The sequence below is a fragment of the Gorilla gorilla genome, chromosome 7, assembly GCF_029281585.2.
Source record: "Gorilla gorilla gorilla isolate KB3781 chromosome 7, NHGRI_mGorGor1-v2.1_pri, whole genome shotgun sequence".
NCBI lineage: Eukaryota > Metazoa > Chordata > Mammalia > Primates > Hominidae > Gorilla > Gorilla gorilla.
The window spans coordinates 57,304,829-57,332,515 of record NC_073231.2 but is presented as its reverse complement, the minus strand read 5'-3'; the positions used below and the strand labels follow the sequence as shown (position 1 = coordinate 57,332,515).

The following is a 27,687-nucleotide window of genomic DNA, read 5'->3' as shown; positions in this document are numbered from 1 at the left end:
AAAACTTTTAACTTCTTGACTATCCATGGCTTAGTAATTAGTTTGTGGTCCCCTTTATGTACAGCGAAAGACATTAGAGAAATACGGTGTTGAACTAAGCAGCTGGAATACCAGCCTGTCATTAAACTTATGAAGAAAAAACTGACACTGGAGTGATGGACAAATAGATGTGCTAAGATTTTTTTTTCTGTAAGGAAAAGCAGTTTTTGAAAAAAAATGCCTCATATTTATATTTTAAAATTAAAAAATAACTTGTACACTATGGTTTATGTGAAAGATGTTTATTTTCTTTCAAACAATATTAAAACAAATAAATTACGTGCAGTTGAGTAACACAATGAGCACATAATACAGTTAACCTTTTAAAAGGCACTTCTGGTATAATCACTAAAGTAATGTAGAAAATTAGACAATTATTTACTTTGACACTTTATTAATTTGACCATTCATTTCAATTTTCTTTTAATGTTCTTCAATGAATTGCTTCATTTATAAACATTTCAAAGTTCCATCATAAAATATGCCTAGATTAACTGACTTATCTTAATTCTATTTACTATTGAACCTATCACCAAAAAATCTAATTTAAAGGACATTTTAAAATGTTATCCTTTATTTGGGTACTAAACTAATCACTCCTCCACAGAGTCATAAGAAAGTGTCTGAAATAATCAAAAATAAATGAAGTGGAACTGGTGATATAAATTTTCTAGAAACAAAAGTTGGGTAAGCCAGAGGTTTTTTGTTATTGACACTGTTTATTCTTTTTAAGTGATTTTGTTCTTTTATTATTTTTAATTATACAATTTTAAATAGTATGCTTTTATTTTAAAATACTTTAAAGTGTTTTTTAGAAAACAGGCAGGGTCCAGTTTTTTAATAAAAATTATAATGTTGTTAGCTTCCCAATACTAAGTCAAAATCAAAACACGTTCTCTAAAGAACAACCACAATTACTTTCAATTTTATCATAGATATATGTATAATCATAAGTATCAGCTCACCTGATTAAACTAATTTTCTTATAAAGAAAAACACCCTTCACATATCCTTACATAAAGATACTATTAATGTATATGATTAATGTTGAAACCTAACTAGCTGAACAAATGTTCAACAGATTTTGGACCCCATATTCTACATTTTCAAGTTTATAACAAAATTAAGAAATTATAAAATACTAAGTATAAAAATTATGTCATAAATTGAGAGCTATGTTGAATTTGAAAGCTGAGATGATATCTTTCTTAATAAATGAAATATTATAAACTGCAGTAGAAACAGTACATCTTTACCGGTTATTTATTTATTTATTTTTATTTTTATTTTTTAATTTTTTTTGAGAACACATGGACACAGGAAGGGGAACATCACACACTGGGGCCTATTTATTTATTTTTGAAATAGAGGCAGGGTCTCCCTGTGTTGCCCAGGCTGGTCTAGAACTCCTGCGCTCAAGCAATCATCCATCCTGCCTTGGCCTCCCAAAGTGCTGGGATTACAGGTGTGAGCTGCCACACCCAGTCTTTACCAGATGTTTTTTTAAGTTAATATAAATTGCAGGATTTGATTAAAATATTCTGATACAATAGTCAAACTCATATTATTTTATGCATAATCTGAAAAATACCAGATGTAATTGACAGTAATTTTTTAAAATGTAAACACTTCCTTTCCTTTGTGTAGGTATGTTGTTAACTAAAAACAGTCCATGTATAAGACAAGTAAGTATGATTCCATCCCTTTCCATGTAGTCATAAGAATGACCATAAGCAAAAGTTAAAATTACATTCTTGATTTGTTTAAAAATGCAAAACAGATATTGAGAAGCCATCAACTGTGCCTGACGTATTTCCTAAATTATTTTTGTTAATCAATTACATCAACATGATTTCACAGAGACCTAAAGATGCCACATAGAGTAGTATGTCATATAGACTCCTCAGCTGAAAGTTTCTATCATGGCCAGGCACGATGGCTCACGACTGTAATCCCAGTACTCTGGGAGGCCGAAGCAGGCAAATTACTTGAGTTCAGGAGTTTGAGACCAGCTTGGCCAACATGGCAAAACCCCATCTCTATATAAAATACAAAACTTAGCCAGGAGTGGTGGTGTGCACATGTAATCCTAGCAGAGGTTGCAGTGAGCTGAGATCGCACCACTGCACTCTAGCCTGGGCGACAGAGCAAGACTCTGTCTGAAAAAAAAAAAAAAGTTTCTATCGTGTTAATATACTAAAATAAAATTTCCCTGAGATGAAATGTCTTGCTGGTCCACAGGAATAACTATAAAACTCTATTCAGATTTTAATTATAATGAATTATAATTTAATCTGACATCCACTTAAAATAAGTGTTAATTTTTTTATCATTAGCTGACGTGCTAATATTTTTAAGTGGAATATTTCTAAATTTTTTTCTAAACCAATTTAATCAGAGAACTTGTTTAAAATATAACTTTCTAGAAACATACAAAGATGCACATGAGCAGCTACTTTAGCAATAACTTTCATGTTCTCTTCAAGTACAAAATCGCCGATTTTTATGCTCTTAAAATGTACTGACATTTAATTATTTCAAAAGTAGAGAAAAAAGCATTTAAAAAGTAAAAAATCTTTCCAAACACCTGTGTTGCTCATGTCAGAAGATTTCTACATTTTTAAAGTTCAGGCAAGCATCAGTTTAAAAGATTTGCTCCTTTTCTTTCATTCATTTAACCAGGTTGGATATCACTCATGTATTTTTAGTTAGGAAGCCATTCACATGACATAACTTCTCATTGAATGCTCTCAGAAATGCTGCTGAGATAATCTTCAGACTTCATTATAAAATTTGTCCATTCCTGACAAATGTCCTCCATGGAGAATTCTTCACCACCATATTCCAGAGGAAGAATGTCTGGGAAATGCTGAAGCAAGCTTTGTTTGTAGTTGTTCCCATGCATATGAATCTGAAATAGCCAAAACACTTTAGAAGGAATCCGCATTAGATGCATTTCCAGTGGAAAATCAACCTCATAAAACAAGGTATTCTAATAACTTCTAAAATGGAGTGTATAAATAGATACCACATCCTTTATTCCTCTGGTTATGAATCTAATAATTTTACTTACGTTTAGGTTGTATTACTGTGGATCTAATAACCTTACTGTTTCTTGGATTTGCATTCTTATAACTGCATAAAATTTATAAAAAGTATTTTCCTCTTTCATAAGTAAATTTTTAAAGATTAAATAAAGTTATTTTATAAATTCTATTCCCTTACGTGCAAGTGATTCTTACCAAACTAATACCTTGGGACTATTCTATACATGATAAAAATGTACTAGCTGGTACTAATTCATATTAAGTAGAAGCATATATCTGAGCACACAATTAAGTCTATGAGAAACAATTTATATGGTACAGTCGATGGATACTGTTAGTTAGTATAAAGTTAAGAGACAGCCGGGTGCAGTGGCTCACGCCTATAATCCCAACACTTTGAGAGGCCAACGCAGGTGGATTACTTGAGCTCAGGAGTTCAACACCAGCCTGGGCAACATGGCTGGTACAAAAAAAAATACAAAAATTAGCTGGGCATGGTGGTGCAGGACTGTAGTCCCAGATACTTGGTGGGCTGAGGCAGGAGGATTGCTTGAGCCCAGGAGGTGGAGGCTGCAGTGAGCCAAGATCGTGCCACTGCACAAAGTGAGGCCCTGTCTAAAAAAAAAAAAAAAAAGAATTAAAAGAATTAAAAAGTCAAAAATTTTAAAAAAGTATTAAAAAACAATTATGATAGTTGAGAACCTTAACTTTTCAAATATTTTAAACTATAAAAATTGATCATAGAATGCCCTGAAGTTAAGAGAAAGTCGTAGAAACTTGAACCAAAAGCATACCTGCTAAAATAAATAAATAACCTTTTTTCACTTTCTAGGGCAAAATGTTCCTCTATGTATTCAACAATCATTTAATAAGCATCTATTATGTGCTGGGATATGAGGTTTGATGGATGAAATTAGTTTCCTATACTCACTTAGGAAACTCACAAAGCCAATCTTTAATTTTTTCTGAAATATGTAAAATATTATCAGGTAATTGAGAAGAAATTCTATCTCCTCAGGAAGGGCAAAATAAGAAAATGTATGGGGCATTGCCAAAAAGTTGAAACGGAAAAAAGTGGCTGGATCAGAGTTTTTTTCTCCCTATTTTGGCAAGTCTGTTTCCCGCCAACTAACTTTCACTGACGTCCTTCCCCTAACTTCTCAACTTTTTACTTTTGCTTGTTTTTTCTCCATATTTTCCTATTTCTTAGGTTCAGTTTATTCTTGTTTTTGTTTTTGTCTAAAATATTAGTCAAAATAGAAATAGTTATTTTTAGATCTCTAAGAATTAAACAGAGGGAAGCCAGATATTATCAAATTACACTGAAGAGAGAAAAAAATGAACAAACAAAATTGATTTGTATAAAAATACTAGAATGAAAAGTAGCTGAAAGTGGCCATTTTTGCTAAAGCAGGCAATTTAAGGGTGGTTCTTGAAGACAAACAGAAGTATCCACTGGATAACCTCTAAAGAAGCTCTAGGGTCATAACTTTCTGACCAGGTATAAGATGTTATATTTTCTTAATATGAAAGAACATCGTTTCTAAAATTCCAAATGTGCTATTACAGTTTATATTATCACTGCTGACATTTCAGTAATTTTTTAGATTTAAACTGTTAAAGCCTTTACAAATTGTTTTGTGTTCAAGGCATTAGATGATGCCAATGTTTGTCTAAATAGATGCTCTAAAAATTCTTCTTTACAGATTAGTTTAGAATGGTTGCCATTCTTGAGAACGCAGACTCTATTTTCAACCTTTCAAAAAGTCTAAGAGATATGAGATGCTTTTTCTAAGATAAGGCTCCATAGGCTAGGTAAAGAAGAAAAAATCCAGTATCTTTGCTCTAACTAGCATGACATTAAGTCATATACCTCAGTTACTGTGGTTCTCAGTTACACTGAAACCGTTAAGTAGGCTTCACTGTTTAAGAAAAATGTTTATTTTTATTTGCATTAATAAATTCATATGGTTACAAATCAAAACAAGATAAAAGATACACAGTGAGAGATCTTGCTCCCAAACCTATTCTCATCTACTGTAGTTCACACCTCTTCTCTTGTTCCCTATAGATATCCACTTATATGATTTTTTGTATATCCTTTTAATGTAAATTTATGAAATATATTCTTATTTCTCCCCTTTGTATACAAAAGGTAGCATGCCATAAACACTATTCCACATTTTGTTTATTTTAGTTTACAAAATAGCCTGCAATCTCGTTGTTTTCTGTTGTGTAGATGTTTATTTAACCAATGCCCTAATGGTGAACACTTCCTGGTTTTCAGTCTTCTGCTGCTGTGGCTCCTCTAGCGTATGTAATTTTGTTTATGTATAGGTAATTCAAGACAGTGATTTTGATGTCTTTGCCACACTGCCCTCTATAGGAACATACCATTAAGCATTCCAACCAGAAGTGTATGAAAAACCCAGTTACCCCACAGTCTTACAACCAATATACTTGATTTTTATAAATTAAAAGTAAATTTTAATTTACTTTTTTTTAGTTGGCTTGTTAGATAAATATTCAAAATATTGGGCTAATGATATAGATGGGCAAGTACGAGGAAAGATGATAAAGCAATCCTTAAATTAAAAAGGGTTGGAATGTTTGGTGTAGAGGAACACAGACTTGAATATGTTTTACTCACCCGTTGCTTAATTTTTTCAGTCAGGAATGGTTTGATCATGGAAAAGACAGCATGGAAAATTACTGGTTCATTTATCAAATGGATGCCACGAACTTTCAATGGAAATGAATCCTTTTGAAAATAAAAAAATCTTAATAACAAAACATAAATATTACAATCTGATACCTAATGTCAAGTTTCTTCTTTGAACACTTGCTAAACTTATGGAAATATCTAAAGTGTGTGATTTTATCTTCAAAATTATTTATTCCATCAGCACAAAAGCCTGGCTTACAGTTCACTGTCAGTAGATTAAGTAAAGATCTCTAAAAAGGTTTCTCCTTATAGATTTGGCAAAGTATTTTACAAAATATCTGCCCACTTTCACCAGAAAATGCCTTTCCCATCACATATGGATGTTCTTTTAACGAACCAATGAGTCATTTGGAAATTTATATTTAACTTTTTCCCCAAAAATGTTTATTTGGAGGGAAAAAATCACAAATTTTGAAAGACTACACAATAAACACACACTTTTAAACTTTGACATTGGTATATGTCTTTAGCATCAAAGTAATATAGGCTTATTTAGAAAGTTTAAAAAGTTAAGAGTTGAAGGAAAAGGATGGTTTTCCTACCTACAAGTTGTATTATTAATACAGAGACCTTTCACTCCAAGGTTCTTTTATGTGAAGTTCTTTTATTTTTTCCATGCATCACTTTCACAGATGTATTATTAATTTGGGGATTGTCCTTCCAAATCCCTTCTATGCATAATTTTCTTTTAAACATAATTGCTAATATGCTTTCTAAATAATTTTCATCCCATTGTGTTCCACTGATATAATACAGCTTTTGCAAATATCATGTTTTATTATTGTTGCAAGAATCCATCAAATGAATGTACATTTTTTAAGTAACCATGTTTCTATTTTCTGGACTAATGAACTATTTATTTTATTTCTTTACTGAAACTGATGCTGCAGTAACTGTCTTTGTGTATAGGAGAAGTGGTGGTTATAAGCACGACTTTTACATTTAGGTGACCTGGGCTGGAATTCTCAGTTCACTACTGGCAAACTGTGTGTGCCTGGGCATCGCTATGTCACTTCTCAGATATAGTTTATTAATTGTAAAGGGGAAAATACAATAGTCATACGTCATAGGCTCAGTGTGGACATTAAAAGATAATGCATTTGAAACACTTAGCAAAGTACCTGGCACATAGTAAGCTATTATTATTATATGCAATCTTTAATATATTAAAGATTATTCCTTAGCTAGTTTCCCAGAAATAGAATTACTGAGTCAAAGATGATGACCACTTTAAAAACCTTTTGGAAAAAAAAGATATCAATATACACCTACCAAGACTTATGTGACATTTTATTGTGCCATTGCTATAATATATTTTTAATCAATTTTTAATTTAGGAAAAAAATTCAATGACAAAAAGATAAAGTCACCACATATTAAGATGTATAAATCCTCTCGTTACTAATTTGAACATATTTTTGCAGTTTGTTGCAACATTTTTTCTTTTATAAACTAATAAAATTTTACTTCCTCTTAGCATTATTGAATTCTACACATCATTTCCAAAATTGTATTTAAATTTCTAATAAATGTACTTTTGCTTCTCTTTGTCTAACATATAACAAAATTTAAAACTATAATTTGGAAGTATTATGCCTGACAGTTAAAATATACATTTACCGTAAGTACAGCAGCAATCTTCTTGGCTACGGATGGAGTGATTTGAAAAGCATGAGAAAACTGCCAACCTTCCAGATCAAAGATAGCCTTGATTCCATTCCGCTGAGTTTCTACTTCCTGTACAATAAGCTCGGATGTGATTAGACTTACTCGAAATACGTCATAAGCTGTAAAAACTTTGGGGTCCCAGTGTGCTAAAAAAATAAAGCATATCATACCTTAGCATTGTGTAAAAAATCAGAAAGATTTCCAAAGGGAGACTAATTCATTTTATTCTTAAAAGATCAGTTGAAATAAAAACATCTACAAAGATCAAGAATTGATTAATAAATCCAACTGGCGTCCAAGAACATGTGCCTGCTTCTCCCTTCCTCCTCAAATTCTAGCAAAGAATGGCTTTTAAAGAGTATTGCGGAAAAAGGAATGGACACAGGCTGAATTTGACTGCAAGATGAAGTCACAACCTCACATAAAGATGGGAATGCCATTGTGTATGCTCCAAGCTCAGAGATGTTGGAAATGGAAAAGCGAGGGCCTGGATTATAAAGAGCAATTAGGGCCCCATAGTAACTAAAGAGGTTGCTAAGAGAAATGCATGAGGAACAGACAGGCAAGTTGATCCTCTGACAGCCTTCCAGTAGTAAGCAGCACATAGCAGAGTCATGTCCCTGTAGGCTAGAGCAGGAATTGAGGGCTTGGGAAAGAAGAGCCACGGAAGCACTTAGGTAGCTGCTCACACCAAAGAGAAACAGGGAGTACCTGTGCTAAGACAGGAATTACTGAGATTCTTGTTCACTCATCTCATCCCTTCCCACCACCCCGGGACAGGCCACGCCATGCAGAAATGACAGTAATGGATGGACAAGCAGACAATCTTTTTTAAAAGACATCTATTCCTTAAAAATTAGAATATTAAACACATCCATACACACACAAAGAGAGGGAAACCAAACTCAATAGACAAAGGCATCAACTCGAGAAAGTAAGAAAGCAGGAGACACTAAAAAACATAATAGAAGCCAGGCGCAGGTGCAGTGGTAGGTGCCTGTATTTCCAGCTATTCAGGTGGCTGAGGTGGGGGGAGGGGGAACACTGAAGCCCAGGAGTTCAAGTCTAATCAGGGCAACATAGCAAGAACCGGTCTGTAAAAAAATTTAAAGAATTTTTTTAAAGAAGCATAATAGTTTCAGCAGGGGGTGGGGAGAATACTATAAGCTATTATTATAAGAACAGGCTATTATTAAAAAGACTCCATTGAGATCTTAGAAATAAAAAGATAAGTTTTCTAAAAAACATTCATTGATGAGATAAATGCTGGAAAAGACAGAGCCAATCGAGGAAAAATGGTTTGGAAGATCAAGTTGAAGAATTCTCTCAAATTTGGCACAAAAGAGCCAAGAGTTGACATGTATGAATAGAAAGGTAAGAAATACATGCAGCTGGATCCAGGAGTTTCAACATCCAACTAATAAAAGTTCTAGAAGGCAGTAACAGAAAACAGAGGAGAGAGGAATCATAGCAATAGAGAAAAGTTCTCCAAAGCTGAAAAAAAACCATGTAAGTCTTCAGACTGAAGTGCCTAACAGGATGAACGAAAAAGAAAAAAAAATCATAACTAAGCAATAATAAATTTTCAAAAAAAAAAAACAACAAAAGTTCTGTCATGGGGAACTGGATAGAATCTTGGCACCATTTATTTATTTATTTTCAACTTTTATTTTAGATTCAGGGGGTGCATGTGCAGGTTTGTTACCTTGGTATACTGCATGATGCTGAGGTTTCAGGTATAAATGATCTTGTCACCCAGGTATGTGAGCACAGTACCCAATAGTTAGGTTTTCAATGCTTGCTCCCCTCCCTCCCTCTCCTCTCTTGTCATCTCCAGTGTCTACTGTTCCCATGTTTATGTCATAAATACCCAGTGTTTAGCTCCTACTTATAAGTGAGAACATGTGGTATTTGGTTTTCTGTTCCTGTTTTAATTCACTTAAGATAATGGCCTCCAGCTGCATCCATGTTGCTGCAAAGGACATAATGTCATTCGTTTTATGGCTGTGTTGTACTCCATGGTGTACATGCAGTACCATTTATTGAGATAAGAGACCTGTTTGGGTGGAAAAGATTATAAGTATGGACATGTTAAAATGGTGACTGTGAGACATCCAACTGGGTGCAGCTGGAATAGCAGCTAGTTGTGTGGGTCTGGATCCTCAAGGAAAAGATGGGAGTGAAGATAAAAATCTGGGGGCTGTTTGTGCCTACATGATGATCCACAACAGGGATTGTCTCAGAGCTATGTTTTTCTCTATCAAAGCAGAGAGATAAAGTAGCATAAAAAGAAAAGGCTGAGGCCAATGTCCTAAAAAAATTCAGAGTTTAAAGGATGAGTAGAAGAGGAAATGCCAGAAAAAGAGATTAAGGAGGAGCAGCCAGTGATGTCAGAGAAAAACACCAAGAGAACATGGCATCGGAGAAGCCAAGGGAAGAGGATTTTTCAAGAAAGAGGAAGTGATTCACTTTGTTGAGAGGTTAAGTGAAATAGGACTAAATATGTCCATTAGACGTGGTGAAAAGAAAGTCAATAATGGTTGGTTACATTCATTTCAGCAGGGATGGGAGTGAAATCAAACTAGGGTGGGCTGAGGAGGAACTGTGAGAAAATGTGGATGGTGGACATCACTAACAAAGAGAGGGGAGATAGATGTAATGAAGGAGGGAGAGTTTTGTGGAACGAATGAGGAGTTGTTTTGTTTTTGGTGGCTGGCCCTTAACTGATTTAAATGTTAACTGGTAGCATGTAGTAGCAAGAGAAAAGTTGAAGATCTAGAAAAAGAAAGAATAAACAGAAATATTCCTAAGAAGCCACAATGGGATTGCTATTTTTTAAAAATTTTTATTTTCTGTCATATTAATGGATCCTTTAGGAGGTGTGTTAGTGTTTTTTAAAAGCCTCAGATTTCTGGCCGGGCATGGTGGCTCACACCTGTGATCCCAGCACTTTGGGAGGCCAAGGTGGACAGATCACTTGAGGCAAGGAGTTCAAGACCAGCCTGGCCAACATGGTGAAACTTCATCTGTACCAAAAATACAAAAATTAGCTGGGCATAGTGGCACACACCTGTAGTCCCAGCTACTTGGGAAGCTGAGGCAGGAGAATCGCTTGAACTCGGGAGGCAGAGGTTGTAGTGAGTCGAGATGGCCCACTGCTCTCCAGCCTGGGCAACAGAACAAGACTCTGTCTCAAAAAAACAAAACAAAACAAAACAAAAAAACAAGCCTCAGATTTCTCATAAGAATTAGAACAATCAACCCATGGATAACCCAGATCAAAAATACTATACTAACTTCAGACATTGGCTGAATGCTATAATGATTTAAAAAAAAAAAGCAGAACAAATGAAGTTTGCCAATCAAAAAAATAGTTTATGTCCTAAGTTCTGAGCCAACCAACATAATTGTTTGGCCTACACTGGCTAATATGGTAGCCATTAGCCATGTGTGGTCATTCAAATTTAAATTAAAAATTTAGTTTCACTGGGTGCAGTGGTTCATGCCTAGAATCCCAGCACTTTGTGGGTCTGATGGGGGAGGATTGCTTGAGGCCAGGAGTGAGACCATCCTGGGCAACATAGTGAGAATGCATCTCTAAAAAATAAAAATAATAAAAAAACTGGCTGGGTGTGGTAGCACATGCCTCTAGTCCCAGCTACTCCAAAAGCCGAAGCGGGAGGATCACTTGAGCCCAGGAGTTCAAGACTGCAGCGAGCTATGATTGTGCCACTGCACTCTAGCCCAGATGGCAGAGTAAGACCCTAGCTTAGAAAAAAAAAAAAAAATCTGTTTCTTAGTTGCAGTAGTCACATTTCAAGTGCTCAATAGCCACATGAGAATAGTGGCTATTGTAGAACAGTTTCATCATCATAGAAAGTTCTATGGTACAGTGCTGGCTAGAATTTAAGCTCCATTGAGGCAAAAGAAAAGTATACCTTATATTTTGAATTCCTTCTCCAGTATCTACTTAATATGTATTGAGTGCTTTTATGTACCAGGTAATGCTCTTGTTATATTTTAGATAGACAGACTGATAGATTGATTTAATGCTTACAGCAACCCTATGTGACAGCTTTTCAATGTGCCCATTTTACAGATGAGAAAATGCAGTTACAGCTACATAGTGTTTCACACAGCTAGAATGTAGCAGAGCTGAGATTCCAATCCAGGTCACATGCTCCAGAACCTGTATTCACAAGAACTAAGCCACAGTCAAAACTTCACACTCACTGTTAAATTTTACTTTTGCTGCTGTAGTATACTATGGGATCTCAAAAGACATAAAATTATATCCTCCAGCATGTTGGCTGATAAAGGTCAAAACTTAGCTTCACCTTGGGTTGCCCGGCCCGCATGGAGGAAAGGGCTGTGTGCATTTTCTCATTGCTTTTACTGCACAGAGATGGTATCTAGAGGAGGTGGTTATGCTAAAGTTCTACCGAAAAGTTCCACCACAGATTTCCTTCTTTAGCTCCTCCCATTAATTCAATCAAATTTAGAAAAGTTTTCATTTTACTCATAAAACTTTCTGAGTTTCTCCCTTTCATCCTAGAATAACAGAACATACAGGAGATTTGCAACATACCTTCCTGTTCTGACCATCACTAAATTACATGTTTTCTTGATTTTCAAATCTCTTGAGTTAAACAATATACTTCTAAATTAATGTGCTACACGAGGCCCAGAAAAATACCCCTACTGGTTCAGTGTTAAGGTATTTATGATCAAAACTGCACATCGGCTTTCTCACTATCAAGGTGTCACTTTTACTTCTTCACCTGCCTCAGTCACTTTATGAACAAACTAGAAACAATAAAATCTAGCCAGACAATGCAGAGCCAAGACATTTACAAAAATGATTAGCTGCAGGTTTAAGTTTTATGTTTCTTGGACCCCTGAGTAGAGTTGCCAGGTAAAAATATACAACACTCAATTAAAGTTGAATTTCAGATAACCAGTATATAATTTTTAACATAAGGATGCTCCATACATACTTTAAAAAAACTATTTGTTGTTTATCTGAAATTCAAAGGTAACTGGGCATCCTTTATTTTTATAACATATACGTTTATTTCCTAAATAAAACATAGGTACTTTGTTAAATCTGGCAAGACTACCCCTAAGAAGCTCAAGGAACTTCATTGCTGTGAGCTCATTCAATTTCCTCTGACACTGGTGCAGCAATGAAAGAACAGAAAGATCATGATGTCTGTTTTATAGATGGGATTTCATGATTAACTCAATTTTATTTGACACTTAAGCTAGGGCAAAAAAAATAAAAAAACAGCCCCAAATCATTTTACTCGATCTTCCAATATCCTTTCAAAAATTAAATACAGTAACTTCTTGCAGTATGGCAAGCAGTTGAGTTACAGGCAGGTATCTTATCTATAAGCAGGCAAGAAATGCAAATATTTAAATATTTTAAATCTTTAAAGATATAGTTGTTTCTGTAAAATTATAATTCAAAAATTCTGGTCATGAAATGTTGGTTTATCTTTGTCCTTCAACTGGGCCATGAGAAATTCTGGGAATAGTGTGAGTCCTTCTCCTGTGCCGGCCATTTTTAATCATATGCAGGTCTGAGGGAGGACAGAAGTTATAGGTCACCAACTGCTATGATCTGAATGTTTGCATCCCCTCAACAGTCATATGCTGAAATTCTAACTCCCAAAGTGATGGTAGTAAGAGGTGGGCCCTTTGCAAGATGATGAGGTCATGAGGATGGAACCCTCATGAATGGGATTAGTGCCCTTATGAGTTCCAAGAGAGATGCCTTTTCCCTTCCAACATGTGAGGTTAAAGTGAGAGATGTCACCTAGGAACCAGGTAGCAGGCCCTCACCAAACACCAAATCTGCCAGTGCCTTGATCTTGGATTTCCCAGCCTCCAGAACTGTGAAAATAAAATTCTCTTTTTATAAGTCACCCAGTCTATGGCATTTTGTTATAGTGGCCTGAATACACTAAGACACCAACCTACAAGAAACACTAGCAACACCTAATAGAAAAAAAGGGGATGCAATGAGAATAAACAGGAGCTAATGGAATACCGTGTCTGCAACAGCTCCCAGAGGAGTTGCCTTTCCTCTGCACCCTCCTCCACCCAAGAGAATGAGCCTCTTGCTCCTTGGCCTGGGGCATTTTCGAACTAGTCATTCACTCACTCATTCCACAAATATTTAGTGACTACCTACCAAGTACCAGACCATGTTTTCAGTGCTTGGGATACACCAGCAAACAGAGCAGATGAAATCCACAATCTCATGGAGTTTACATTATAGCCCAGAATTCTGGTTGTTTTTTGTTTGTTTGTTTGTTTGTTTTTCTGAGACGGACTCTTGTTCTTTTGCCCAGGCTGGAGTGCAATGGTGCAGTCTTGACTCACTGCAACCTCTGCCTCCCAGGTTCATGCAATCCTCCTGCCTCGGCCTCCCGAGTAGCTGGGATTACAGGCATGCACCACCACACCCGGCTAATTTTTGTACTTTTGGTAGAGACGGGGTTCCACCATGTTGGCCAGGTTGGTCTCGAACTCCTGACCTCAGCTGGGATTACAGGTGTGAGCCACCATGCCCAGCCAATAGTTCAGAATTCTTATTTGCACTTCCTACTAAGCATTTTTGAAACACTTTTCCATGATTTTTTAAAATATTCTCACACTATTCATCTTCACTATTTTCCTTTCTTCTTATTTTGTACAGTTGACTGTGTGGAAGAATGGAACTAGGATTTTCACTTGTATCTGTTAATTTTCTCACAATTACCAAAGTGTTATTATATTTGGGGGACATTAAGACCTAAATTAAACCTGAGTTAAAACCTAAAATTTTAACTTAAAGCCCAAATTCCTAAAGATGAATGCATTGAAGCTTTCTATATGGTATTCAAGGAAGAAATGGAAGAAAGAGAGAAGAGGAGAGGGGAGGGAACGCAACTGAACTGGAGGAGAGGAGAAAAAAAAAAAAGAGTTGTGTATGACTTACCGATTCTGTAAATAAGAACTTTGCTGCCAGTGGGATCCCTGGATCTCAGGACTCCATGGTAGCCAGCCTTTAGGAGGCCAATAATACTTCTAGGGTGTAGATCTGCACTTATTTCTGGACATTCTGCTCTCCACTTATAATAGTTTTTTAGTAACTGAAAAATAAAATTAAAATTGTCTACAAATGGCATACATGGTAATGATTTTGTAAAAATGGAAGAAAAGCTTTGGCATTGTGTATAAACTTTGCCATCCATTATGTCAAGAGTTTAACCTGGGGTATCTTTTTAGCTGTGAAAACTGAAAGTTCCTTTATCAAGGATCTGAGGTGACAGGGGTTAATCACAAATTCAGAGCTGAGCAATTTTCATTCACCACCCATGGTAGATATCCTCCAAAGACAGCCACCAATTCCTCCCCTCCTGATACACATGCACCATTCTTCCCATTAAGAGATGGCATCTATTTGCTTCACTCCCCTTGAATCTAGGGTGGCCTTCCACCTTGCTTTGATCTAATATCAACTGGCAGAAGTGATACTGTGTGGGCCAAGCTTTAAGAAGCCTGGTACCTTCTGAATGTACTATTTGGGATCCAGACACTATGTGAGATTACTGAATGATAGCAATTCATGTGGAGAGAGGCATGGAGGTTGAGAGGACATCCTGGATAGTGTGACCTCAGCCAAGTTCCCATCTAATGCCATGTGGAACAGAGATGAACCACTCCCACTGAGCCCTGCCCAAACTGGTGATATCAAAAACAAATAAATCATTGTGTTTTAAGCCACTAATTCTTGGAGTGACTTGTTGCTCAGCAATAGAAAGCTGAAACACCACTTTTAGTATTTTTTGAAATAAGGAAGTATAGAAATCAATCACATGAGTTAGAAGAGCCCAGGAGCAGTATACTTGGATACTGGATCTTGTCAAAATATGGTTTGAAGAAATCCCATTTTCTTTCTTTCCAAAAGAACCACCGGAAATAGCTAATCACATACGCAAACAATACAAACACTACCAGCATATTGTGGAAAATACTAAAGCAAATTATGTATTTAAAAATTATTATATTTATATTTTAATTTTATTCTCATGATTTTTGGCACTCTGAATTTTTCACAAGTTACAATATATTTGTTTTGAGTTTAAAGAGACTTATTAATGTGAGACTGCAGTGCAGAGAAAATGACAGATTTTATATTTGAGAGTAATTGGAATAAACAAGGTAACTATAACCACAAAAATCGCAATGATCTGGAGGAGAAACTACAAACGACAAAAACTAGAGAGGGAAATGCTGAGCCTTGGAAAATGTTAATGGCTGGGAATGGCTGGAGGAAGACAGAAACTGAGTGGACCTGAAGAGAACGAGCACTGGTACATGAGAGGGAGGACAGTGCCATCTGCATTGCTCTGCTCCCCCTCACCCCCATCTCTGATTTATCTCCCTCTCTTTCTCTCTCTGTCTGTCTCCCTCTATTTCATTTCTGTATTTAATAAACCTTTCTTAACTTTGAAAAAAGAGAGAATGTTGCTAAGAGTTAAATGCAAGAGAGGAGTAAGAAAGAAAAAAGTCAATTTGCCAACAAAGAAATAATTGGTGACCTAAATAGCAGTTTCCAAAAGCATGAGAACAACAGGCACATTGTAGATCCTAATATCTTCATTCTACTCTATACGGTGCATTTCTCTTCCTCCTCCAGTCTTAGGGGGTACCAGAATAACTGTTAATAGTATTTTACAATGCTTTTTACTTTTCTGATAGTTTCCTCAGACATAAAAAGTCTTTTTCATTCCAATTCAAGTAAAATGCTGGAAGCTGCATATTAGTAACTATATAGAAATAATGTGGTTTTTTTTCCTGTGGAATGATAAAAGTTGTGGCTTCATTAGAAGGGATCATTTAGGTTTAATACTGGCAGGGGCCTCAGCTTATTCATCTCTGCAGAGTGCTGCACACCCAGGAGATAACAACACGTGTTGAATGAAAGAATAAATTAAGTCATGAGTAAACCAACTGGAACCACACACTTGAAAAACTGACTTCTGTAAAGAGGCACAAATCACTATCTCGCACAATTTTTGCAAACTGGAAGATCTAAACCTGGAACTTTGGTCTTTACTTATCCACTGATACATAAATTCACAGTATAGCTGTCATAAATAAATTATGTAAATAAACTGCTACTGAGCAATTCTCAAACAAACCACCCTATGTCCACAACAACAACAAAGAAGTGGCTAAAAATAAATATTCATCATTGGAAGGTGTCTGTTTTGCAAACATTAGAAGTAAATAAACATTTAAAATGTTATGGGTTAACTATGTTTTGTAATAGAGTAGGTTTCTTCTTACATGTTTCATGTACTTTGAAACAAAATAAGAACCACCATATTTGGAGCACTTTTATAGGGTCTAATGCCATCTTTTGAATTCCTCCTCACCATCACCCTGAGAAGTAGCTACTGTTGTGGCATTATAAGAATAAGAAAAGTAAAGCTCCAGCCAGGCGCGGTGGCTCATGCCTGTAATCCCAGTACTTTGGGAGGCCAAAACAGATGGATCACGAGGTCAAGAGATCAAGACCATCCTGGCCAATATGGTGAAACCCCATCTCTAAAAATACAAAAATTAGCTGGGTGTGGTGGTGCGTGCTCAGGAGGATGAGGCAGGAGAGTCGCTTGAACCTGGGAGGCAAAGGTTGCAGTGAGCCGAGATTGTGCCACTGCACTCCAGCCTGGGCGACAGAGCCAGACTCCGTCTCAAAAAAAAAAAAAAAAAAAAAAAAAAAGTAAAGTAAAGCTCTGAGAAATTACACATTTGTTCAAAGGCAATAACTATCAGGAGCAGAGTAGAAACTGAAATGGACGCATGATATGAAAAATTTTATAAAAGAAGCTGCATTTAGAGAGAAATTAGCAGGGAGAATCTATGGAATTTGGAAAGCTTTGGGAAAACCATAAAGATAATTATAGCATAAAAAGCTTATCACATAGAACAAAAGTATACGGAACTAGGCTATCACTTGATATAAGGAATTCATGAGACTATGTAGAACAGGCAGAGAAGTGAAGGGTTAGCTGTTTTATATGTTTGTTGTTTTAAATATAAGAGGCAAGTTCAGTGTATTTGAGAGCACAGGCTCTCTCCTGAGCCCAACCCAAGTTCAAATCCCTGCTTCAACACTTAATGGCTACATAATTTCAGACAAGTTACTTACTCTTTATATCTGTTTCTTCTAAAATGAGAAAATAATAAAAGATAATCCATGAAAACCCTACTTACCAAAGTATGTTGCATTCTATAAGCACATTAGCTATTAGGATTATATAATAAAACCTTATTAATTCATCATAACTTCAAATACAAAAACTAGAATAATGAGAAATTTCATTGTGACTGAGGCACTTATCAAGCTTTCTTTATACAAAAACTATAGGGCTTCTATATTATGAATGAAGAAGTTAGAGTTGAATTAAGTGCTATTGCAGAGGAAAATGAAAAAAAGTTTTGCACTCTTACCCTTTCCTTTTCCTTTCCAGTTGGCAGAAAAGCAAGACAAAGAGTTCACAGACAGAAACTTGATTTCTATCCGGTGGATTTAGACACAGTCCTGCTAGCCAATTCCTCAAGGGCATGGTGCAATGAAAACAATTCCTTATTTAAGGAATACAGAAAAAAATATATTATGTCCCAGAGGCTGATGGTCAATTTTATTTTTCTATTTAAACATTACTTTTTTTAAAGCAGCTAAAATGAAATTAGTAAATGAAACATGTTTTATTGTTAGTTATCTGTATACATATATATGTTTAATGCCTCATTTAAGCTTCATTCTTCATAGGACCTGAGATTGTGTTTTCATATTCAGTAGTTACTAAGTACTTATTAGTTTATTACTCATGATATTGGGATACTTCTATAGCCATCTAAAAAATGAAAATAAATAAAGTTGGATTCCTATTTTACTCCTAACATAAAAACAAATCTCAATAGATCAGAGACCCCAACATAAAAAAGAGAAGACACAAATAACCAGAAAAAATTTTGGACAAGAGAAGAGATTATAAAACCCAGAGGCAATCAAAGACTAATAAAATCAATTCATTTGATTACATTAAAATTTAAAATTCTGCACAGAAAAAAATGGTATAAATAATGTAACAGATAAAAATCAAGGACAAAGGCCTAAAATATATAAAAAGGCCTAAAATACATAAAAATATTTTATAAATCAGTAAAACATAAAAATGGGATCCATTCCAAGATGGCCGAATAGGAACAGCTCCAGTCTGCAACTCCCAGTGTGATCGATGCAGAAGATGGGTGATTTCTGCGTTTCCAACTGAGGTACCTGGTTCATCTCACTGGGACTGGTTGGACAGTGGGTGCAGCCCATGGAGGGTGGGCTGAAGCAAGGCGGGGCATTGCCTCACCCAGGAAGTGCAAAGGGTTGGGGGATTTCCCTTTCCTAGCCAAGGGAAGCCATGACGGATGTACTGGGAAAAACAGGACACTTCCACCCAAATACTGCACTTTTCCCAAGGTCTTAGCAACTGGCACACAAGGAGATTCTCTCCTGTGCATGGCTTGGCGGGTCCAACACCCATGGAGCCTTGCTCACTGCTAGCGTGGCAGTCTGAGATCTAACTTCAAGGCAGCAGCCTGGCTGGGGGAGGGGCATCTGCCATTGCTGAGGCTTGAGTAGGCAAACAAAGTGGGCTAAAAGCTCGAACTGGGTGGAGCCCACCGCAGCACAGCAAGGCCTACAGCCTCTATAGACTCCACCTCTGTGGGCAGGGCATAGCTGAACAAAAGGCAGCAGACAGCTTCTGCAGACTTAAACGTCCCTGTCTGACAGTTCTGAAGAGTACAGTGGTTCTCCCAGCATGGCATTTCTGCTCTGAGAATGGACAGACTGCCTCCTCAAGTGGGTCCTTGACCCCCGTGTAGCCTAACTGGGAGACACCTCCCAGTAGGGGCCGACAGACACCTCATATAGGCAGGTGACACTCTGGGACGAAGCTTCCAGAGGAAGGATCAGGCAGCAATATTTGCTGTTCTGCAGTATTCACTGTTCTGCAGCCTTCGCTAGTGACACCCAGGCAAACAGTGTCTGGAATGGACCTCCAGCAAACTCCAACAGACCTGCAGCTGAGAGACCTGACTGTTAGAAGGAAACTAACAAACAGACAGGAATAGCGCCAACATCAACAAAAAGAACATCCACACCAAAGCCCCATGTGTAGGTCATGAACGTCAAAGACCAAAGGTGGATAAAACCACAAAGATGGGGAGAAACCAGAGCAGAAAAGCTGAAAATTCTAAAAACAAGAGCACCTCTTCTTCTCCAAAGGATCACAGCTCCTCACCAGCAATAGAACAAAGCTGGACGGAGAATGACTTTGATGAGTTGACAGAAGTAGGCTTCACAAGGTCAGTAATAACAAACTTGTCTGAGCTAAAAGAGCATGTTCAAACCCAACACAAGGAAGCTAAAATCCTTGAAAAAAGGTTAAACGAATGGCAAACTAGAATAAACAGTGTACAGAAGACCTTAAATGACCTGATGGAACTGAAAAGCATGGCACAAGAACTTTGTGATGCATGCACAAGCTTCAGTAGCTGATTCCATCAAGTGGAAAGAAGGGTATCAGTGATTAAAGATCAAATTAATGAAATAAAGCGAGAAGACAAGGTTAGAGAAAAGAGTAAAAAGAAATGAACAAAGCCTCCAAGAAATATGGGCCTATGTGAAAAGACCAAATCTACTTTTGATAGGTGTACCTGAAAGTGATGGGGAGAGTGGAACCAGTTGGAAAACACTCTTCAGGATATTATCCAGGAGAACTTCCCCAACCTAGCAAGTCAGGCCAACAATCAAATTCAGGAAATACAGAGAACACCACAAAGATACTCCTCGAGAAGAGCAACCCCAAGACACATAATTGTCAGATTCACCAAGGTTGAAATGAAGGAAGAAATGTTAAGGGCAGCCAGAGAGAAAAGTCGGGTTACCCACAAAGGGAAGCCCATCAGACTAACAGCAGATCTCTCAGTAGAAACCGTACAAACCAGAAGAGAGTAGGGGGCCAATATTCAACATTCTTAAAGAAAAGAATTTTCAACCCAGAATTTCATATCCAGCCAAACTAAGCTTCATAAGTGAAGGAGAAATAAAATTCTTTACAGACAAGCTGAGAGATTTTGTCACCACCAGGCCTGCCTTACAAGAGCTCCTGAAAGAAGCATTAAACATGGAAAGGAACAACCGGTACCAGCCACTGCAAAAACATGCCAAATTGTAAAGACCATCAATGCTATGAAGAAACTGCATCAATTAATGGGCAAAATAACCAGCTAACATCATAATGACTGGATCAAATTCACACATAACAATATTAACCTTAAATGTAAATGGGCTAATTGTCCCAATTAAAAGATACAGACTGGCAAATTGAATAAAGAGTCAAGACCCATCAGATGTCTATAGCACATCTCACATGCAGAGACACATATAGGCTCAAAATAAAGGATTGGAGGAATATCTACCAAGCAAATGGAAAGCAAAAAAAAAGCAGGGGTTGCAATCCTAGTCTCTGATAAAACAGACTTTAAACCAACAAAGATCAAAAGAGACAAAGAAGGTCATTATATAATGGTAAAGGGATCAATTCAACAAGAAGAGCTAACTATCCTAAATACACCCAATACAGGAGCACCCAGATTCTTAAAGCAAGTCCTTAGAGACCTACATAGAGACTTAGACTCCCACACAATAATAATGGGAGACTTTAACACCCCACTGTCAATATTAGACAGATCAATGAGACAGAAGGTTAACAAGGATATCCAGGACTTGAACTCAGCTCTGCACCAAGCAGACCTAATAGACATCTATAGCGCTTTCCACCCCAAATCAACAGAATATACATTCTTCTCAGCACCACATCACACTTATTCTAAAGTTGACCACATAATTGGAAGTAAAGCACTCCTTAGCAAATGTAAAAGAAAAGAAATCACAACAAACTGTCTCTCAGACCACAGCGCAATCAAATTAGACCTCAGGATTAAGAAACTCACTCAAAACCGCACAACTACATGGAAACTGAACCACCTGCTCCTGAATGACTACTGGGTAAATAACGAAATGAAGGCAGAAATAAAGATGTTCTTTGAAACCAATGAGAACAAAGACACAACGTACCAGAATCTCTGGGACACATTTAAAGCAGTGTGTAGAGGGAAATTTATAGCACTAAATGCCCACAAGAGAAAGCAGGAAGGATCTCAAATCGACACCCTAACACCACAGTTAAAAGAAATAGAGAAGCAAGAGCAAACATTCAAAAGCTAGCAGAAGATAAGAAACAACTAAGATCACAGCAGAACTGAAAGAGATAGAGATACAAAAAACCCTTTGAAAAATCAATGAATCTAGAAGCTGGTTTTTTGAAATGATCAACAAAATTGATAGACGGCTAGCAAAACTAATAAAGAAGGCCGGGCATGGTGGCTCACGCCTGTAATCCCAGCACTTTGGGAGGCCGAGGCAGGCAGATCACGACGTCGGGAGATCAAGACCATCCTGGCTAACACGGTGAAACCCCGTCTCTACTAAAAATACAGAAAAATTAGCTGGGCGTGGTGGCGGGCGTCTGTAGTCCCAGCTACTGGGAGGCTGAGGTGGGAGAATGGCGTGAAACCAGGAGGCAGAGCTTGCAGTGAGCCGAATCATGCCACTGCACTCCAGCCTGGGTGACAGAGCGAGACTCTGTATCAAAAAAAAAAAAAAAAAGACTAATGAAGAAAAGAGAGAAGAATCAAATAATCAAATAGACACAAAAAAATGATAAAGGGGATATCACCACCGATCCCACAAAATACAAACTGCCATCAGAGAATACTATAAACACCTCTATGCAAATAAACTGGAAAATCTAGAAGAAATGGATAAATTCCTGGACACATACACCCTCCCAAGACTAAACCAGGAAGAAGTTGAATCTCTGAATAGACCAGTAACAGGCTCTGAAATTGAGGCAATAATTAATAGCCTACCAACCAAAAAAAAAAAAAAACAGACTGATTAACAGACAAATTCTACCAGAGGTACAAAAAGGAGCTGGTACCATTCCTTCTGAAACTATTCCAATCAATAGAAAAAGAGGGGATCCTCACAAACTCATTTTATGAGGCCAGCATCATCCTGATATCAAAGCCTGGCAGAGACACAACAAAAAAAGAGAATTTTAGATGAATATCCCTGATGAACATCGATGCAAAAATCCTCAATAAAATACTGGCAAACCGAATCCAGCAGCACATCAAAAAGCTTATCCACCAAGATCAAGTTGGCTTCATCCCTGGAATGCAAGCCTGGTTCAACATACACAAATCAATAAATGTAATCCATCAGATAAACAGAACCAATGACAAAATCCACATGATTATCTCAATAGATGCAGAAAAGGCCTGTGACAAAATTCAACGGCCCTTCATGCTAAAGACTGTCAAAAAACTAGATATTGATGGAACGTATCTCAAAATAATAAGAGGTATTTATGACAGACCCACAGTCAGTATCATACTGAATGGGCCAAAACTGGAAGCATTGCCTTTGAAAACCAGCACAAGACAAGGATGCCCTCTCTCACCATTCCCATTCAACATAGTGTTGGAAATCCTGGCCAGGGCAATCAGGCAAGAGAAAGAAATAAAGGGTATTCAATTAGGAAATGGGAAGTCAAATTGTCCCTTTTTGCAGAAGACATGACTGTAAATTTAGAAAACCCCATCGTCTCAACCCAAAATCTTCTTAAGCTGATAAGCAACTTCAGCAAAGTCTCAGGATACAAAATCAATGTGCAAAAATCGCAAGCATTCCTATACACCAATAATGGACAAACAGAGAACCAAATCATGAGTGAACTCCCATTCACAATTGCTACAAACAGAATAAAATACCTAGGAATCCAACTTACAAGGGATGTGAAGGACCTCTTCAAGGAGAACTACAAACCACTGCTCAACAAAATAAAAGAGGACACAAACAAATGGAAGAACATTCCATGCTCATGGATAGGAAGAATCAATATTGTGAAAATGGCCATACTGCCCAAGGTAATTTATAGATTCAATGCCATCCCCATCAAGCTACCAATGACTTTCTTCACAGAACTGGAAAAAACTGCTTTAAAGTTCATATTGAACCAAAAAAGAGCCCACGTTGCCAAGACAATCCTAAGCAGAAAGAACAAAGCTGGAGGCATCATGCTACCTGACTTCAAACTACGCTACAAGGCTACAGTAACCAAAACAGCATGGTACTGGTACCAAAAGAGATATATAGACCAACGGAACAGAACAGAGGCCTCAGAAATAACACCACACATCTACAACCATCTCATCTTTGACAAATCTGACAAAAACAAGAATTGGGGAAAGGATTCCCTATTTAATAAATGGCGCTGGGAAAACTGGCTAGCCATATGTACAAAGCTGAAACTGGATCCCTTCCTTACATCTTATACAAAAATTAATTCAAGATGGATTAAAGACTTAAATGTTAGACCTAAAACCATAAAAACCCTAGAAGAAAACCTATGCAATGCCATTCAGGCCATAGGCGTGGGCAAGGACTTCATAACTAAAACACCAAAAGCAATGGCAACAAAAGCCAAAACTGAGAAACGGGATCTAATTAAACTAAAGAGCTTCTGCATGGCAAAAGAAACTAGCATCAGAATGAAGAGGCAACCTACAGAATGGGAGAAAATTTTTGCAATCTACCCATCTGACAAAGGGCTAATATCCAGAATCTGCAAGAAACTTAAACAAATTTACAAGAAAAACAACCCCATCAAAAAGTGGGTGAAGGATATGAACAGACACTTCTCAAAAGAAGACATTTATGCAGCCAACGGATACATGAAAAAATGCTCATCATCACTGGTCATCAGAGAAATGCAAATCAAAACCACAATGAGATACCATCTCACGCCAGTTAGAATGGTGATCATTGAAAAGTCAGGAAACGACCGGTGCTGGAGAAGATGTGGAGAAATAAGAACGCTTTTACACTGTTAGTGGGAGTGTAAATTAGTTCAACCACTGTGGAAGACAGTGTGGTGATTCCTCAAGGATCTAGAACTAGAAATACCATTTGACCCAGCAATCCCATTACTGGGTATATACCCAAAGGATTATAAATCATGCTACTATAAAGACACATGCACACGTATGTTTACTGTGGCACTATTCACAATAGCAAAGACTTGGAACCAACCCAAATGTCCATCAATGATAGACTGGATTAAGAAAATGTGGCACATATACACCATGTAATACTATGCAGCCATAAAGAAGGATGAGTTCATGTCCTTTGCAGGGACGTGGACGAAGCTGGAAACCATCATTCTCAGCAACTATCACAAAGACAGAAAACCAAACACTGCATGTTCTCACTCAGAGGTGGGAATTGAACAATGAGAACACTTGGACACACAGTGGGAAACATCGCACACTGGGGCCTGTTGGAGGGTGGTGAGCTGGGGGAGGGATAGCATTAGGAGAAATACCTAATGTAAATGACGAGTTGATGGGTGCAGCAAACCAACATGGCACATGTATATCTATGTATCAAACCTGCACATTGTGCACATGTACCCTAAAACTTAAAGTATAATAAAAAAAAAAAGAACAAAAGCAAAAACAGGCCATTTTCAGTTAACTGGAAAGAAATTTTGAAATTTTACATGTATATAAAAGATTATTAATCACACTTAAATAAATGCATATTATAATAACAATGAAAAAATATATCTCTTCTAGCAGGTTTATACACAAACCATGTTTGATAATACAGTGTGGGTTATGGAGGAAAAGGCAAAATCATGTAATATCAGAGTGATGAGTTACAGAGTTTTTTTTCTTTTTCTTTTTTTTTTTTTTTTGAGACAGGGCCTTACTCTGTTGTCCAGGCTGTGGTGCAGTAGCACAATCTCGGTTCTCTGCAACCTCCACCTCCTGGGCTCAAGCGATTCTCCCACTTCAGCCTCCCAAGTAGCTGGGATTACATGCATGTGCCACCACACCTGTCTAATTTTTGTTATTTTTAGTAGAGATGAGGTTTCACCATGTTGCACAGGCTGTTCGTGAGCTCCTGAGCTCAATTGATCCACCATCCTCAGCCTCCCAAAGTGCTGGGATTGCAGGCCTGAACTACTGCGACCTTTGGAAGGCACTGAAAACTCTTTGGAAGACAGTTTGTTATATTACTCAACACTGAAAAATACACATCTAATTTCATCCAGCAATTTCACCGGTTGAATTTATCCTGTAAATTTATATTCCTATTTATGCACAAAGTATGAGGACATGAGGAATGCCCAGTCAGTGATGGAAGAAACCACAGCCGCTTTGTTGACTGCATCTTGTGTACTACTAGGCAAATTGTAGAGTCCAAAAAATAATTGTTGAATGAAGGAATGAACAGCAATAAGCCCTAAGTCCAATAACAGGTTAGATACATTTTAATACAGTCTAATATATCCATCCAGTAGAATAACAGCAGCCCAATAAAGAGTAAGATGGATGTATACCAGTTGATATGGGATGCTCCTAGTTCAAAGACAGGCAAGAAAGGCAAAATAGAAATCACACACAAACATGCTTGTGCAACCTCCGGCTGTTTAAAAAGATAAATGAGTAACACTAACCAGCCTCTGGGTATGTGACTGACAAACTAAGGTTTGAGGTAGGGAGCTTTTTTCCTTTAGAAAGTTACTGTTAGAAACTTACTTTTCACGTTTTAGGATTTTGTGTTACCTAGATTATTTTTACTATAATTTTACTTAAGTTAAAAACAACCTCAGGCTGCTCTATCTCTATGGAGTAGCCATTCTTTTGTTTCTTTACATTCTTAATAAACTTGCTTTCACTCTAAAACAAACAAACAAGAGAAACCCTCAAAAACCTCATACTGAGACACACTGGAATTTTGTACTATAATACCTTTCCTGCTAGGCAGCTGTGTGACACTGAACAAGCCACTTAAAGAAAGGGCTAGATCTGGTCGAACTGCTGAATGCTTACTGTGTGCCAGGCACTGTGCTGGGCACAGCTTGTTTTGTTAAACTGGTTAATGTTCAATCTTCACAAACAATCAATGAGACAGGCATTTCCATCATTATTTAACAGATAAGGACACTGAACCTAAAGTGACAGAACTCAAGGTCGCATCCCTCTTTCTGATTCCTATCTTTCCATCACCTCTTCTTTCAATGAGCTGTAACATACCGGAAACACAAAAGAACTGCCCGACTACAACCCAGACTCAAAGTATACTGGGTTGCTTTACTGTCTTGACACTTAAGTGTTACTAGTAATAATACTATGTTGCTACTATATGGCTTCAGAACTTCAGTTTTATCAGCAATTTCATTTTCCCCGCTACACGTAGTTAATCTGGTCACGTGTGATAAGTCTGAGCTTCCAACTTCTAAGCTGTTACTTTGTTTGTACCACAGGCTTTCCTACAGGGAGAGGAAGGCATGTCCCCCAAACTTTGTAGGTTCAGGAGACTCATCTAGCGCAGGAGTTCCCCATGCTTGAGATCAAATGGGCCATTATCCCATGACTCCAACACTTTCTAGCTTTGTCGTTTCCATGACCCAGAGAAACTGGAGGACCAGCTCTGGATTCTCGGAACATCTACAGCCTCAGCGCCCACGCCGGGTGGTTAGGGGCGCGTTACCCGCCAGGGTCCTGCCTGCACCCTGGGCTTCGGCAGGGGTCAGATATCCGGGGTCGTGGGGCGGGGGACGGGGCGGGTGAGGTGCGCACTGCCGAGCGCCCGGGGCACGCACGCTTACCCGCCAGGCCAGGTCCAGATCGAAATCCCTGGCGCGCAGGAACCGCAGCAGGAAGGAGTCGGTGAGCGGCAGCGGCGCGAGCGGGACGCCAGCTTCCCGGGCCCGGCGCCGCAGCGCCGCCAGGCCCGGCTGCAGCAACGGCGAGTGGTCCGGTAGCGCGTTGAGCTGCGGCCCCGCCGAGAGCTGGGATAGCGCCTCTGCCATGCCCGCCGCCGCTGCTGCAGCCGCAGCTACCCGGGCACCCGGGAAAAGCGCGCGCCCCGCGCCACCCTCGGCCCCGCCTCTGCGGCCGCTGCCCGACGCACAACCACCCTCCAGCCTGGCAGGGCGGCCTCCGGCC

The 27,687-nt window shown here is 37.9% G+C and overlaps 1 protein-coding gene across 2 annotated transcripts; it reads right to left on the bottom strand.

Annotated features, from left to right (window-relative positions):
• Positions 1-265: 265 nt before the first annotated feature.
• On the bottom strand, positions 266-27,687 carry TTPA (alpha tocopherol transfer protein). Of its 2 annotated transcripts, XM_031013887.3 has the most exons (5): positions 27,348-27,687; positions 14,468-14,621; positions 7,432-7,625; positions 5,737-5,847; positions 266-2,950 (listed from the first exon to the last, which is right to left on the bottom strand). In XM_031013887.3, the coding sequence occupies exons 1-5, from the start codon at positions 27,549-27,551 to the stop codon at positions 2,777-2,779; spliced, it is 837 nt and encodes a 278-aa protein (XP_030869747.1). In that variant the 5' UTR covers positions 27,552-27,687; the 3' UTR covers positions 266-2,776. The 2 variants fall into 2 exon arrangements, with proteins under 2 accessions (XP_030869747.1, XP_063565322.1); XM_063709252.1 differs by lacking the exons at positions 5,737-5,847; positions 7,432-7,625 and having other exon boundaries at positions 27,348-27,682.